We start from the raw sequence: 16,332 nt of genomic DNA on the forward strand, positions 1-16,332 counted from the left end.
AATACTTCTACTTCTTTGAATCTTGATATAAGATCCCACCAGGGATTTTACATTTGATTTTTTTTCTTCCCATCTTAATTTCCTCTTTACTGACATCTGAGAAATCTTGTCATTTTTTTCATCCATGAAACATTTGAACCTCACCAATATCATCAGTGTGGGAACCAAAGTGGCATGCCACCGTCCTCACTAAATTTGGTGGCATAGATACTTTACCTTGAAATGCCGTAAATAATTAATACTGTTCTGGAGGCCAGAACTTTGAATAACCAAAAGCCCTGTTCAATAAACATATACCGTCCGGGAAAACCTTACCTTATACTGATGCTTTATCATCTCTGCCAGTTCTGAGAATGAGAAATTATCTTTCCTTTATTTTTATAACCTCCAGCAAAGTGGTTTGCTAGAGATAAACTCATAGAAAGTAGTTACTGAATTAATGAATGACTATATGTATGAATTAATAGAATTTCTTATTTGATGATAATGGAATTTCTTATTTGATGATTTCTTCATTTGAAGATTTATAAAATACTAATGATTTCCTAAAATGCAACAGGAAATAGCTCATGTTTCAAGTAACAAAAAGTGGCAGGGGAGATTTGGGCATATTTTATTTTAGATTTAGCATTTTTTTTTTCTTAATAGCTAGTGGAAATGATGGGAAATATATCTCTCACAGCTCAAAAAATGAGGAAAATTCTGCTGTCCTTTGTCCATTAACATGCTGGAGGAAAAAGGATGTTTAGCATCTAAAGACTCATATATTGAGATCTTTTGAATCAAGAAATCTGACATTTCTTCATTTTGAAATAAACACTGTGGACCCCTCTGTGTACAGAAATATGATAAATGTAGATCTTAAAAGTTTCGTTAAACATTCTTCTGTAAGTTAAACCCAGACACACAGTCATGTCTAAATGTATTTAGCGTTTATTTTTTACTCTTTAAAGTGAAGCTATTTACATTTGACCTTAGAAGGCAAACCGCTTCAGTAGGACATCAGGGATTAAGCTGGGCAGTATTAAAGTTAGAACACTCACATGTATGCAAATGTCATTAAAAGGAAAAATCACCATAAAATAAATGTTTATTCTTTAATTGGATGTAATATCGAACAATCTGTACTTAGTTCTAAAGTTCAATCAGGGACAGCTTCCCAGGAGGTGTATTACTACTGTATGAGTGTGGAGAGAAGAGGTGGAGAATGCTTCTGGAAGTCAAGGAGTGGCCTTCCATACGATATTCAGAAAAGTTAATAGTTCAGTTATTCCCAAGAAGCCTTCTTGCTGCAGACCCGTAATTAATGGTCCCACTGCTCCTCTCTTTCGTTTACACCTTCTTCTTCTTCAGGGAATGCTGATTCATTCTGGCCCTTCAGATGCTTAACTCCTGAAATTATAAAAAATTCTCTATTTAAGTGAAATTTATTTCTAACAGGTTCACTGCTTTGCTGCAAGAGGTGAAGAAAATGAGTGGAAAGTATTCTCTGGTGTATATGTGTTTTCTCCAAGAATTTCAATAATGTAACCCTATGTAAACCTTTTAATTCACTGAGAAATAAAAACACACCCAGCCAAATTTCCATTCGAGACAGGCTCCCTTTGTAATTATATCTTCTCCATGAAGAATTGCATCACAGCCTATTAAAAACCTGTTAACTAAAAATCCACTCACAGACTCTTATTGTAATTTTCATATATCATTTAGTTCAAATATTTCTTTTGGCATCCCTGAAATCTAGTACAATGAGAACCATTGAAGAAACCCCTAGGAACAAAAGGGATGTGTGTGCCGTTTCTGTACCCTGTAAACAACAAAAGAATCACAATATTGTTAGTCTCCTTTAGGAATCAGAATATACTCCTTTTATTACAAAAAATCTGTACACAAAATTCTTCAGTAACTTCCCCCACAGCCCACAGAGAGGCAAAACACTGGCACCCCTCTCAAGGTACACAGGCTTATATGATCCAGCCTCTCCCTACCTATGTGGACTCATTCCTTCCCAGCCCTTCTAGCTTCCCCTTTCACAGTAATTTAGGAGTTAGGAGTTAGCAACACTAATCTCTTCCACATTCCCTGATCACTCCAGGCTCCCTCAAGCCTCCCAGCTCTTCTCGCTCTGTTCTCACTGCCAAAGAGCTTCTTCCCACTCACCCACCTGATAATCTCCCACTCATGCCTCCGCCTCAGCCTGCCTCTTCTGTGAAGGCTCCTCTTATTTTCCAAGCGGACTTGGCTAGATCTTCCTTATATTTCACTACTGCTCTTGGATCATTTTCTCTTGTATCAATTACCTTATAGAAGTGATTTGTTTACATATCTTTCTCATTAGAGCAAACTTCTTGATGTCAGAATTATGTAGTTTCAGTTTGGGGTCCCAGGCACGATGCCTGGCAAATAGTTGGTGCTCGTTAATACTGATGGAATAAATGACTGATATAGTTAATTAATAAACAACTTGGCATATGTCTTGGCATGTTTTTCTTTCATAATTTCAAATTAATCCAAATTTTGAGTATTAACCAGAAGGCAATTACCACAACCATAGTCAATCTACAAAATTACCTTTCATTTCACTTGGATCTGTTCTGTTAACACATAATAGCTGACACTTCATGCATTGATACTTAAAATGAAAAATTTTATACATCTTGCATATTTTAGAAAATTGGTTTATGAGATTTTTCTAAGTATTACTGAAAAATATTCCAGTTAGAATTGGTAAGTGAAAGGAAGTCCTTGCTCTTGTTTCCTATGAAACAAAGAAACTCAAAAAAAAAGTGTAGATTTGCATGCACTGTAGTCAGCAAGCCCCAGTGTGCTGTTTGGCAAAGAATGACATCCTTGGGCTTGGTGGATTTTCTTGCAAAAATATTTGATCAGTTGTAATAATATTTAAATACTTTAATTTCATCTGTAAACACAGATCACTCACAATTCCTGTTGACCCAAAACTGAAGAAAGAGAGACACTTATTATTAACAAATGGAACTTATTTCATATTATTACAAATTACAGGGTGGGATGAAGAGGTCTAAATGTTAAGAAGGGAAGAGAGTTCTTTCAATCAGCATCCTATCAGTTACTCTGCTAGAGTCTTATATACCTGAGTCACTAAACCTCACAACTCCATGACGATACCTGGATGGTAAAATTTAGACTTGAAGAAAGTATGTGATTTGTTCAAGGTTGTAAGGATAGTGTAGTATATATATATTTTTTTTACTGTTTATTCATTTATTTTGATTAAAAGAGCGAGCGAGCAAGCAAGCATGAGTGGGGGAGGGGCAGAGAGAGGGCAGGTAGAGAGAGAATCCCAAGCAGGCTGGACCCTAGTGTCAGTGCAGAGCCCAGTGCAGGGCTTGAACTAATGAACCATGAGGTCATGACCTGAGCCAAATCAAGAGTCAGATGCTCAACCGACTGAGCCACCCAGGTGCCCCAAGGATAGTGTAGTTTTAAGATAAGTTATGACACATCATATTCCTGCAGTATATACTGATTTACTGAATAGATGAATAAGTGAATGAGGCATAAGGTTTCATTGTCAGGAGACCCTAATTCATTTTCACCTTTAGCTTTTTGGTTGCTGACCTAGATTTTCCTATCATTCTCTAAGATTTATTGTAGATTTACAGTACCTATTAACCTGGCTCAGACAATATTGGGATTTCCTCTGAAATATTAAAGAACAGTAATCTTTCAGCCACCTCTTAGTCCCCTGAGCTGAAATGTCTGTACCTCTCTGAGTTTGAAAGGTTCTATTACCTCCAGAGCTCATCCCTTTCATCCACAAGGTAACTACAGAGCAATAAAGTTGTGTTCAAGACTACTTTCTTTAAATTAGGGTTAATAGCTTAATGGACACATTGATTTGTTTATATGAGGGGCTCAAACATTAAAAAAATACGGTAACCAAAAAAGTCCAACTTACTAAACCATTAGTCAATCACTTCCCTTACTTGAGTATAGACCTACTTGCTTATCCTGATCCACATTTATTTTATAATAATGGTCACAAAGTTATAATGGGAAGCTTTTTTAAAAGTAAAATCACTCGGGCAAACCTTGGAAGATGCCTTTCTTAGCCTTTTTTCAGGTGTGACATTAACTATTTCTGGGTGAAAGATTTGGTGAGGCAGGAGTTGATAACATACGAACATCTCCACAGAACTGACACATTCTTTGGATCTCAAAGCAATTTACATTCATGTCATCTTTCCCTTGGATAACAGATAGTTGGTTAACTTGTGCTTTGAATCTTTTCTCCTATCAGCAACAATTGTTTGCTTATCCATGCAGTAACACTAAGATTAAAGTGTGAGGTCCATGAGGACTATCTAATAATTTCTTTCTCCCCACTGTCTCCTCCTATTCCCAAACACACATATACTTTGTGCTTACATTTTCTTTAAACCTTCGTTTAATATTAAGGTCATTGTAGAGGTGGAAGAAAATAACTTGGGCTGAGGACTTGCTAAAAAGTCCTCAGAGCCTCCTCCTCTGCCAAATGCTAATAAGCACGTATTTAAACACCTTGGCGGCACCAGCAGACTCGGCACGGCGCGGCAAAGAGTCTCCCGGAGCACGCACAGACTCAGCCAGCCCTGAGCACAGGCAGAAGGCAAAGCGACCCCCCAAAACACAACTGAGGTTCTTTTCTCCATGTAAGACCAAAATATGCAGTACGAACGCATGAAGGAATGAAGAAAACAGAGGGTGAGTAACAGAAGGAAAGGAAAGGAAATAAGTGTTGCCCCAAAGAGGATATAATCCCTCTGGTCTTCTCCAGTCTATAGATCAGGTGAGTAAATGTGAGTCGGATGAAATTGTAAAGCGACTGAGTGAGGGACTATGAATAATGAATCCACAGAGGGAAGCTTCTATTTGGCAAGCCACAGGTCAATATGTTTACCAGTTAATTTGGAGTGATGGAAGGCAGGCTAATTATTTACATCTGTAGACGACATAACAGAGGAAAAGATGGCATAATGAAAGACAAAACTAATACTCCAGAAGCTTTCTAAGAGCTGGGAACAGGCTGATGGGAGGAAGATTCAGGTCAACAGGGAGTTTCATTTTTAGAAAGATTACATTGCTTCTGGGGGTTGCTTCTGGGGCACCTGTGTGGCTCAGTCAGTTAAGCCTCTGACTTTGGCTCAGGTCATGATCTCACAGTTCATGAGTTCGAGCCCCACATTGGGCTCTGTGCTGACACCACGGAGCCTGCTTGGGATTCTCTCTCTCTATCCCCCTCCCCCGCTTGCCTGTTCTCTTTCTCTCTCTCAAAATAAAAATAAGATAAACTAAAAAAAACAAAGAGGGGCACCTGGGTGGCTCAGTCGGTTAAGTGTCCAACTCTTGGTTTCAGCTCAGGTCATGACTCATAACTTCATGGGTTCGAAACCCACATTGGGCTCTACGCAGGCAGGGTGGAGCCTGCTTGGAATTCTCTCTCTCCCTTTCTCTCTCTCTTTGTCCCTTCCCCATTTGTGCTATCTTTGTCTCTCTCAAAATAAACAAATAAACTTAAATTAAAAAGCATATATTGAAGAAAAAATACAAAACAAAAAATAAACAAAAACAAAAATAATAAATAAAATTATGTTGCTTCTAAAAAATACAGAATGAGGGCAGCTTCAATTGATTATAGTTAGGGGTTTAAGGTGACCACAATTCCAACATGACTCAGTAGAATCACCTGTTTAGGGACCAGGCTCTTGGTGGTGTCAGCACAGCATCCTAACAGCAATCAGTAGTTTAATGAACTACTTCCCACCCGTGGGTTGTCAGACCTTTTCTGGAATATGCTGCCTAATTGTGAGCTCTCTGTTTCAAGAGTTCTATTAACTGAGATTAAAAGTAGTCTTATGAAATCACTTTTCTAGAACAATTGTATCTGAAACTGGAGTGCCTGGCACACAGAAAATTAAGAGAGGACAAAAGAGGCTGCCTTTGAATTCCTAAAAGACTGGAAAAAGAACTAAAATGTATCTATGTAGCTTCTGAGAGCAGAAATAGGATCAGTAGCTGACATTTATGGGGTAGGGGCAGATTATAGTTTAGTAGAAAGAAGAAAATCCTAAACTCTTTATGTATGTCCAGCAGTAAACATGTGAGTGAGCTCTCATCACTCTGTGGGTTCAAGTCTAACCTAAATGTCTATCTCTGAGAAGAGTCATAGAAGGAGTAAATGTCTATCTCTGAGAAGACTCATAGAAGGAGGCCGGAATTGTGGAGCAGGAGGGACAGACATCCTCGCTGGCCTTGAGACACTAGTAGTCCATAAAAGAGATCTCTTCTACTGAAAAATTTGCTCTGCTGTGAGTACTTTAAGTTACAAAAAAATAATTATGACTTCTAATGACATAAATGGCCCAAATCCACATTTTAAAACTAATTCACATTGAGAGTAGCAAATGGATTTTTATTTATTTATTTATTTATTTATTTATTTATTTATTTATTTTAGCCACATACTTTAGACCTTAAAAATCATTCTAAAGTCCTCTAGGGAATATGTGGGTGGATTTTACAGAGCCTCTGACCCTCTTGGAATTCTATTTATAGTCGTATTTGTGCTTTAGGGGGGAAAAGGCCCATGGTTTTCAGTAGAATCTCAGAGGAGTCTGACCCACAAATAATTATGAGCATGAATCCAGGTTTAATCCCTTTAGTTTAAAGATGAAGGAACAATTTCAGATGGCAAAGTGACTTGCTTAAATTCACACAGAAGTCATTGGCTGATCTGAGACACAAACCTTGGCCCCTAAATCCTACTGGGGTCTTTTCATCTGGGTCACCAAGACTCAGTCTTGCCCTGTCATTGACTTTTCCCAAGTTAAAAACTGAAGAAAAATAAAGGGACAAGATCACAAGGCCCTTTTCATTATCACATTCCTTGAAAGGACCTTACATAGCTGATAGAGTTAGATGTAACTGTTCAGTCTGTTGTTGTTGTTGTTGTTGTGGCTGTTTTTAATGGAATTTAGAATAAAAAAGGTGTAGAATTTAATCTCACCCAGGAACATTCCCAGAACAGAACCAAGTTACAAATAATGTTCAGAATATTACAAAAAAGACAGCCTTTCTCTCTGCTATGCTCAAACCTGATACAGGACTCTGGGAGACACAAAAATATATCATGGTCTAGTCTGGCAGATGAGACAGTAATCATCAAGCAAAATGAGTTAAATATAATAAAGTTATAAAGCCCCTACTGTGTGTTGAGCATGGGAGAGACACAACTACAGATTAGATGGGGATGTAGGTCAAACGGTGATGATGTATACACACATGAAGTTAATCCTGTGAATATGTGTTATGGACCAGTACTACAAATAAAACATTTGGAGAGTTCTGCTATGAGAAAAAAGGCTTCCAACTTGGGATATATAAATCTGGAGAGCTATTTATTGAGGAATACACTGGATAGAGTAAGGGAAACAGCAAGTCTGAGTTCTATATATGAAAACTATTTGCAAAATACAATTAACAGCCATTCATTTTCGGAAGGCCTACTTCAGAAAATCTCAAAAGACTGTCTTTAGTGGCCCTAGAAAGATGATTTTCTAATGGTTCCTTGTGTATTGACCCTTCAAATTTTATCAAAATAATCATACTAGATATATTCAAGGAATGTAAGGTAACCTATGATATGCATAGCAGGGCCCAACATACCTCAGGATGAAAATGTGCTGTTTCCCCAAATGCTTTTGCATGTATTTTGTTAATCTTCTTGTCATTCACTTATAATGCACTGCTAATACAGTAATACACTTAGGGTCACAAAGATCAAGAGACATATTGATTTCATTCCACAGCTAAATGCATATCATCTCCTGAATTTACCTTAAATCTATCTCTTTCTACTTTATTTGAAATAAATTACATACATGCAGCATAGTTAATCTCTGTTCTGAAATGGTGACTGGTCAGTTAATATAAACTGCAAATCAACACATGATCATTTCATTTGACACCCTATTACATAGGGAAGCATTTTTCTGGAGAGGAATAAATATGTAATATGCTTCTCTTTCCATCATACATGGGAATCGGGGTGGCATGTTTATGTGATACTCATAACTATTTGTAAGTATTATATGTCTTATGTGTAATTTTACTATGATGTATTTTACCAAAGCTGTTGCCCAAGAGTAAACCCTAGGTAAATGATTTAGCAGTAAATACAGAGAAGAAGATAGGGGAGGAGGTATACTTACAGACTGTTTGTTAGAAGTGTGAATTCAAATAATATCTTTGGGGAGCAGTTTAGCCTTACTTAAAATGTAAAGTGCTCACATCTTTGCAGTAAGTGTGAGGTGGGGGCCAGAATTTTGCAAAAGTCCTGCTACTCAGCCTAGGATGAGAATCACTTTGATAGCCTGAGTGTCTCTTTTGCCCTCTACAGTCAAGTGCCCTTCTAATACCCCTTTTTGATTCTAAGCTAATGCATTTCCTATGAACTCAGAAATAGAGTTAAATTTTTAAGCCTACATATAATGGAGCTAAATGTGTTGAGCAATTTCACTTTAGAAAGGGACAGAATGGCTCCCTAGCTTGCAAGACTTGACTGCCATTGATTGAACACAATAGCATGTCTAAAATAAAGAATGCATCAATCAGCAGGAGTCAGTGGTTAGCCCTGAAAGCACTAAAAATAAAATAATGAAAGGGGAGTTGCATTTACAGCCACAGAAGCTAATGCTGTCTGTGTTTTTTAAGAATGCCCACAGGAGGATGTCCTGTGCTGGCATTTTAGAAGGCTCTGTCTTCTAAGCGGGGTACTTTTCTGTTGAAGCAATGATCACTATAGGCTACCATAGCCTGATGCCAATATATGCCCAAACATAATCAAATCATCCGGCTCTGATTCTAATCTCACTGAGAAACCTTGTGACAACAACAGAGCTTCCTCACAAGGAGAAAAGACCCTGACTGGACTGAAAGAAGGTAGGAGTGAGTTGTGAAGCTAAGTGGGAGAAGACCGTCCCAGGCAATGGAACAAAAATTGTAAAGGCTTTGTCTCAAGCATGCCTGCTGTGGTCAAAGGACAGCAATGAGCCTGGAGTGTCAGGAATGAGGTAGCAGTAGGAGGTAAGCTCAGACAGATGAATCCAGGCAGGGAGGAGGAGCCTGACGATGTAGGAAAATGTAGGACCTTGTAGGGGATATTATGAGCATTTTGGCTGTTATTCTATGAAGCTACTAACAGATATTTTTGTTGTGTTTGTTTGAGTAGAAGAGTAACATGATCTGATCTGCATTTTCAAAGAATAACTCTATGGTCCACGATATAAAGAGTTTAGACTTAGATGTCACCACTCTATTGTAACAAGTAAAAAGCTGAACAAGCTAAAAAAAATCAACAACTCTTAGATCTACCATTAGAGAAGTAAGGACACAAAGCAAACCACTGCCAAAATATGGAAACACAGAAAGGTGGATACAGAAAAACACAACTTACAGGAGCAGAAACCCATGCAGGAAGCACTGCCAGGGAGGAAAACCTGAGCTGTACTGGATGAATGGCTGAGGGCTCATTGTGGACAAGATGGACAGATTAAAAACTCCAGGGGCAGGAGCGCAGCCATTTAGGGCCCTCACCTTTTTGTGAATTTTACCTCCTGGAGCTCTACTAGATTCTTGCAATAAAAAGCAGAGAAAAAAATCTCCTCATGCTTTTTAAAAATGTTTTATGTTTATTTATTTTTGAGGGAGACAGAGACAGCATGAGTGGGGGAGAGAGTGAGAGAGAGGGAGAAAGACAGGGTGGGGGGGCCCGTGGGGGGCAGAGAATCCCAAGAAGGCTCTGCTCCCGTCAACACAGAGCCCAAGGCAAGGGCTCAAACCATGAGATCATGACCAGAGCTGAAACCAAGATTTGGACATTTAACTGAATGAGCCACCCAGGTGCCCCATCCTCTTGCTTTTGACAAGGAAGACAAATAGTGGCCATTTTCAAAAACAGAGCATTCTGTTCTTCTTAACAAGGTCTGCTCTTAAGAGGTTTTTACCAGAGCTTAACCTTCTGGGGTTATCAAAGACTAACATACTTGGGGGTGGGGGCAGCAGAGAGAAATACCTAATTCCATTCCCTTCAGCCATCGTGTCCTACCTAAGTGGGGAGGAAGGAGACCGAGGTTTAAAGTCCAGAGGCACAGGCTCACTAAAAGGTTGAAATCTATTAATAGACTACAGAACACTTCCTCCCTGCCCCTCACTACCACATTACTGAAGGTCTGTTTGCCACAGTTCCTTTTACCCAATACATCATGTTCACCTTTCCACAAAAATTACAAGGCATTCTATAGGCAAAAAACACAGTTTGAAGAGACTGAATAAAATGAGAACCAGAGTCAGATATGATAGTAATGTTGGAATTATCACACCAGAAACTGTGTTTTAAGCTATAATTAATATGCTAAGGATGTTAATGGAAAAAGTAGATAACCTGAAAGAACAGATGGATAATGTAAGCAGAGAAATGGAAATTCTAAGGAAAAATAAAAAAAGAGACACTAGAGATCAAAAACACTGTAACAGAAACAAAGAATGTCTTTGGCAGGCTCATTAGCAGACTGGACATGGATGCGGAAAGAATGTCTGAGCTTGAAGATACGACAATAGAAAACTCCAAAACTGAAAGGCAAAGAGAAAAAGAAAAATACAAAACAGAAAATTCAAGAACTGTGAGACAACTACAAAAGGTGTAACATACTTATAATGGGAATACCAGAATGAGAAAAAAAGAAAGAAAGAAATAGAGGCAATATTTAAAGACATGACTTGAGAATTTCTCTCTAATTAATGTCAGACACCAAATCATACACCCAGGAAGCTCAGAGAATTCCAACACAGGATAAATGCCCAAATTACTACACCTACAAATACAGTAGTCAAACTACATAAAATCAAAGATAAAGAAAAAAAAGGAAAAACACAGGAAAACAAACAAAACAAAAGAAGAAGAAGAGGAAGAAGAAAGAAGAAGAAGAAGAAGAAGAAGAAGAAGAAGAAGAAGAAGAGGAGGGAGAGGAAGAAAGAAGAAGAAAAAGAAGAAGAAGAAGAAGAAGAAGAAGAAGAAAGAAGAAGAAGAAAGAAGAAGAAGAGGAGGAGGAGGAAGAGGAAGAAGAAAGAAGAAGGAAGAAGAAGAAGAAGAAAGAAAAAAGAAAGAAGAAAGAAAGAAAGAAAGAAAGAAAGAAAGAAAGAAACCCTGAAAGAAGCCAGAGGAAAAAAACATGTTACTCATAGTGGAACAGAGATAATAATCACATCCAACTGCTCCTCAGAAACTATGCAAGAGAGAAGAGAGTGAAGAGTAATATTTAAAATGTTGACAGAAAAAAAACCCAGCAACCTACAATTCTGTACTCTGAAATTATTCTTCAAAAATGAAGGAGAAATAATGACTTTCTCAGACAAACAAAAATTGAGTGAAATTTGTTGCCAGTAGACCTGACTTGCAAGAAATGTTGAAAGAAATTCTTTGGATAGAAGGAAAATAATATAGATCAACAACATGATCTACATAAAGAAAGGTAGAGCATCAATGAAGGAATAAATGAAGGTAAAAAAACCTTAACTTCTCTTATTCTTAATTGATTTAATAGCAGATGTTCAAAATTAATAATAGCAACAATGTATTCAATTATATATGCTTATGTATATATGTTATATATATGTTTATGTTGCTTATATATAAGTGAAATGAATGACAATGATGATTTAAGGTATAAGAGAGAGGAATAAGATTACTGCATTATTTTTATAAGGTATACTATCTGTGAAGTAGTATAGTGTTATTTGAAAGTAGTCTTGGATTAGTTGTAAATGTATGCTGCAAATTGTAGGGCAACCACTAAAAATTTTTTTAAAAAGTATAAGTGGGGTGCCTGGGTGGCTCAGTCAGTTAAGCGTCCAACTCTTGATTTCAGCTCAGGTCATGATCTCATGGTTTGTGAGTTCGAACCCCGCATCAGGCTCTCCACTGACAGTGTGGAACCTGCTTGGGGTTCTCTCTGTGTGCCTCTCTCTCTCGTTTATGTTCTCTCTCTCTCAAAATAAGTAAACTTAAAAAAATAAAAATAAAAAACAAAAATAAAAATAAAAAGTATACCTAATAGGCTAAGAAAGGAGAAAAAATGGAGTATACAAAATGCTCCATTAAAACTACAAAAGGCTGGGGCACCTGTGTGGCTCAGTTGGTTAAGTGTCCAACTTTGGCTCAGGTCATGATCTTGTGGTCCATGAGTTCGAGCCCTGTGTGGGGCTGTGTGCTGACAGCTCAGAGCCCAGAGCCTGCTTCAGATTCTGTGTTTCCCTCTCTCTCTGCCCCTCCCCAACTCGTGCTCTCTCAAAAATAAATGAAAACATTAAAAAAAATTTTTTTAAAACTACAAAAGGCAAAAAAGAGTGGGAGACAAAAATAGAGACAAAGAACAAGGGTAACAAACAGAAAGCATGGTATTTATTAATATAAGACCCAACTATAGATTGTCTATAAGAAATTTACTTTAAATAGGTGAGGTGCCTGGGTGGCTCAGTCACAGTTAAGCATCAGACTTCAGCTCAGATCATGATCTCACAGTTCATGAGTTCAAGCCCCACATCAAGCTCACTGTTCTCAGCACAGAGCAGCACAGAGTCCACTTTGGATCCTCTGTCTCTCTCTCTGCCCCTCCCCTGCTTGTGTGTGTGCATGCTCTCTCTCCCAAAAATAAATAAACATTTAAAAATAAATAAATAAATAAATAAATAAATAAATAAATAAATAAATAAAAAGACATATACAGATTAAAAGTATAAACATGTGGAGAAAATATATTTTGCTAACATTAATCGAAGAAAGCAGGAATAGCTATATTACTTTTTTACCAGCTAGACCCACAGATCTGACCTTTGTACTCCTGCTTGTACTCCTCCACCTTTGTCCCACACTTTTCCTTAAGCTTTTTTCCCCAGCTTGTCTCTAAACTCAAGCAAATGGAAAGTGAAATCACCCCTTGAGGGATACCAACTGCTCTTAACAAGACCTCCAGTTGGCCCAGACCACTCAGACCAGTAAACCCACCTCAACCCTGCACAGATGGACCATGGAGTGAGCTCTAGAATATCCGACAATTACATTTACCTCATTGTAATACTAAAATCTCCACCCAAGGAGGAGTATAAGCCTCATTTACATAACATACAATGTATATATAGGCATGTTTCACAACCTTATGCCTGCCTCTATATATGGTGACAAGGCTCCCCCTTTTAAATATTTATCCTAAGTCTAAATAAAAGGAACCCATCCACCCTTGTTCAGGGAGTCACGGCTTTGAAAGTTATTCCCTGTGATCTCCTTATTTGCTGCAAAAATAAAGTTTACTTTGTGCGACATTTCCACCTGGTGTATCTGTAACTCACCAAGGAGCGAACTCACTTTGGTTTGGTTTCACTTTCAGACTAAACAGACTTCAAAGCAAGGAAAATTATCAGAGATAAAGTAGAGCATTATACCTGACGGAACAATTGATATAAAGCCCAACTCTCTATAGTCCTAATGCCTAAACCTAGACAAGTAAACACAACTGACACAAAACTTACAACCATGAAGATGGCTTTCACATAAAACTTTTAACCACATTTCTTAAGTAAGCTTCAACATTTCCTGAAAGATATACTTCATTTTCCTGTTTCAATCATTCTTAATTTTTTCACTCCTAGAACAATGCCTTAACATCATAGATGCTTAGTTCATTTTAAGTGAAGAACTGACTTCAATCGCACTTTCATTAAAAACATTTCCTATTCAAAGATTAAATAATTTTCAATCTAGCCAATTTTTTTTTTCCCCAGATGAATGAACTTCTTTTCCACCGACTGAAGTCACATCTTCTATGATAGAAAAAGTAGAGTGTTCTTGGTCTGGAGTTATTTTGTTCTTCTCAGTTTCCTATGCTTTTTTAGGTTATCAGTCCAGACTCACTTAGCAATTATTATTCTAAAATTCCACCTAGTTCAAGAAAATGTGTAGTAAATCTTAAAGATGGAAACAAGAAATGGTACTTTCCCCAGTATACAATGTTGCTCTGATCACCAAACACAGGTAATTAATCCCATTGGGCATATGGCTTTTACAACAAATGGATTTAATTATTTTGGTCTCCTCAGTGTTTCTCTTGTTACTTAACATTTTCTTTTATTGGAAAGTGCTAATCTTGATGAGTTGATAGTTCTCATCCAGTCTCAAAACTCTGCTCAGTTCTCTCTATATCCTGAGGCTGTTTTCCTCCACTTTGTCTGTGGAGGGCCTCAGCTCAGTTTGCTTCTCATTATGCAGCTTGCTGGCCGCCAGGAAGCTTCTGAATGACGAGATTGTTCTGCTGTTTCATCCTCTGCCCGACCCAAGGACATGCAGTTCACACTCAGAGCCTTGCAACTGTTTTGCTCTGACCCTGCTTTTCTGTTCATTTACCATTGTTCTGTTAGCCATTCTGGTTCATAGCCAGTGTAACTCTCTGACCATCCCTTTAAATAACAGCAATTCTTTGTATTGCCATGGGGCTCACTGACCTACTTTCTTCTTTGATTTGCTGCCCTATAGTTGGTCTGTTTCACTTGTCTCCCAGATGTAAAATCACAGTATCTCTTCTTTTACATAGATCTTTAGCAAACTCTCCTCGGATAAACTGATACCATTTTTTTTCTTATGTCTTCTTAAATATTGATTTTATTAAACATACTTGATGCAAAGGAGCAATTGTACACTCAAGTTCTACAGGGAGTAGCAATTTTACATAGTTTACATGACGAAGAAAAATAATTAATACATTTTTTTGCTTAAAATGATAATATTCTGTTATTTCTACCTTATGATATTCAAATGTAGTAGCTAGGGGGAAAAAGCATTTACTTACCTCATTTCCTTAGTTTCTCAACACTTACCTGAATTTTTTTTTTTTCATTACCAAAACTGGAACCCCCAACTCTCTCGAACATTATAAATCAATTACTCTAAAATCTTGGCTTTGGGGCGCCTGGGTGGCGCAGTCGGTTAAGCGTCCGACTTCAGCCAGGTCACGATCTCGCGGTCCGTGAGTTCAAGCCCCGCGTCGGGCTCTGGGCTGATGGCTCAGAGCCTGGAGCCTGTTTCCGATTCTGTGTCTCCCTCTCTCTCTGCCCCTCCCCCGTTCATGCTCTGTCTCTCTCTGTCCCAAAAATAAATAAACGTTGAAAAAAAAAAATTAAAAAAAAAATAAAATAAAATCTTGGCTTTTGAATTTGCAAATTTCTCTCTTAAAAAGGTAAACAATCTTATTTTCAGTGTACAAACATTTCATTCAATTTATAAAAATGTATAATTATCTTCTAAGATTATTAATAAAAATTAATGTATGTTTTTTCAAAACCCCATGTTGAATTTCATTTAAACCCGCAGTTGGAGAGGAAGAATTCTCTTGAAGTATGTTTATGGCTTATCACACCCCCCAAATGATGTCAAAGCATTTCAGTTTGTTCCCCAAATTTGCTGTCCATTCATCTGTTTAAACTTTTCTTAGTTATTTATTTTTATTTCTCCTTCAAATAATGGAAACTACTCTGAAGAAAAATATAAGGTAATCACAAGATTTTTAGAAATAAAATGAAATTATTGAGAATAGACAGCACTTTTATTTTTGGTTTGATATACTAACTAGAAATAGTTTCCAGTTTACTAACACAAGGGAGCAGCACCTCACACACAAAATGTGAGACGGGTCATTTGCCTAGGACCTCTTATGCAACACTTGGCATGAATTGGGCTATTGATATAATCTCCAAATGGGTTCATATGTATATATGTGATTGTATAATCACAGATATATTTATTGACAAATTTAGTGATAATTTAAAAAAAAATCTCATAAAACTTTACACACATCTGATTATTAGATCATAGTACCTGGATTATGCCATGAATTATTCTTTTTTTGTAAATGTCATAATTATGAACAGTTTAATTATATTATATCCTAAGTATTTTTATGTCAAATGAAAATAATGACAAATCTATCATGCTTGCAATCCTGTTTTGGTATTACATCATTTATTAATACAGGGAACCTCAAAAAAAGGAAAGTGGCCAGAGTCTCCTGTCATCCAGATGGTTTAATAAGGAAGACATAGAAACCAATGGGCACAGAAGGAGAACAGCCTGTGTTCCTGCTCCATCCCCTTATAGTCTCCTCCCCATATAACTATTAGCCCAGAGAGTTGCCTTCCCTTAAGTAGCAATAGTGCTGTAAGAAAGCACATTTTCTCAATCACAGAAGTACAACCTTTAAGGGTTGAAAG

General features: G+C 37.4%; 1 protein-coding gene across 2 annotated transcripts in view; it reads right to left on the reverse strand.

Moving 5' to 3' along the window:
- Positions 1-1,303: 1,303 nt before the first annotated feature.
- PPP1R1C (protein phosphatase 1 regulatory inhibitor subunit 1C) overlaps positions 1,304-16,332 on the reverse strand; it is a 124,151-nt gene continuing 109,122 nt past the window's right edge. For both annotated transcript variants that reach the window (XM_047086072.1, XM_047086071.1), the window contains exon 5: positions 1,304-1,392. In XM_047086072.1, coding sequence (XP_046942028.1) covers positions 1,304-1,392 — 89 coding nt within the window. The remainder of the gene's footprint in view (positions 1,393-16,332) is intronic.

This window comes from Lynx rufus, unplaced genomic scaffold (genome assembly GCF_022079265.1).
Source record: "Lynx rufus isolate CCGP_SWC_20201006 ecotype Redwood Valley unplaced genomic scaffold, mLynRuf1.p SCAF_2, whole genome shotgun sequence".
NCBI classification, from domain to species: domain Eukaryota; kingdom Metazoa; phylum Chordata; class Mammalia; order Carnivora; family Felidae; genus Lynx; species Lynx rufus.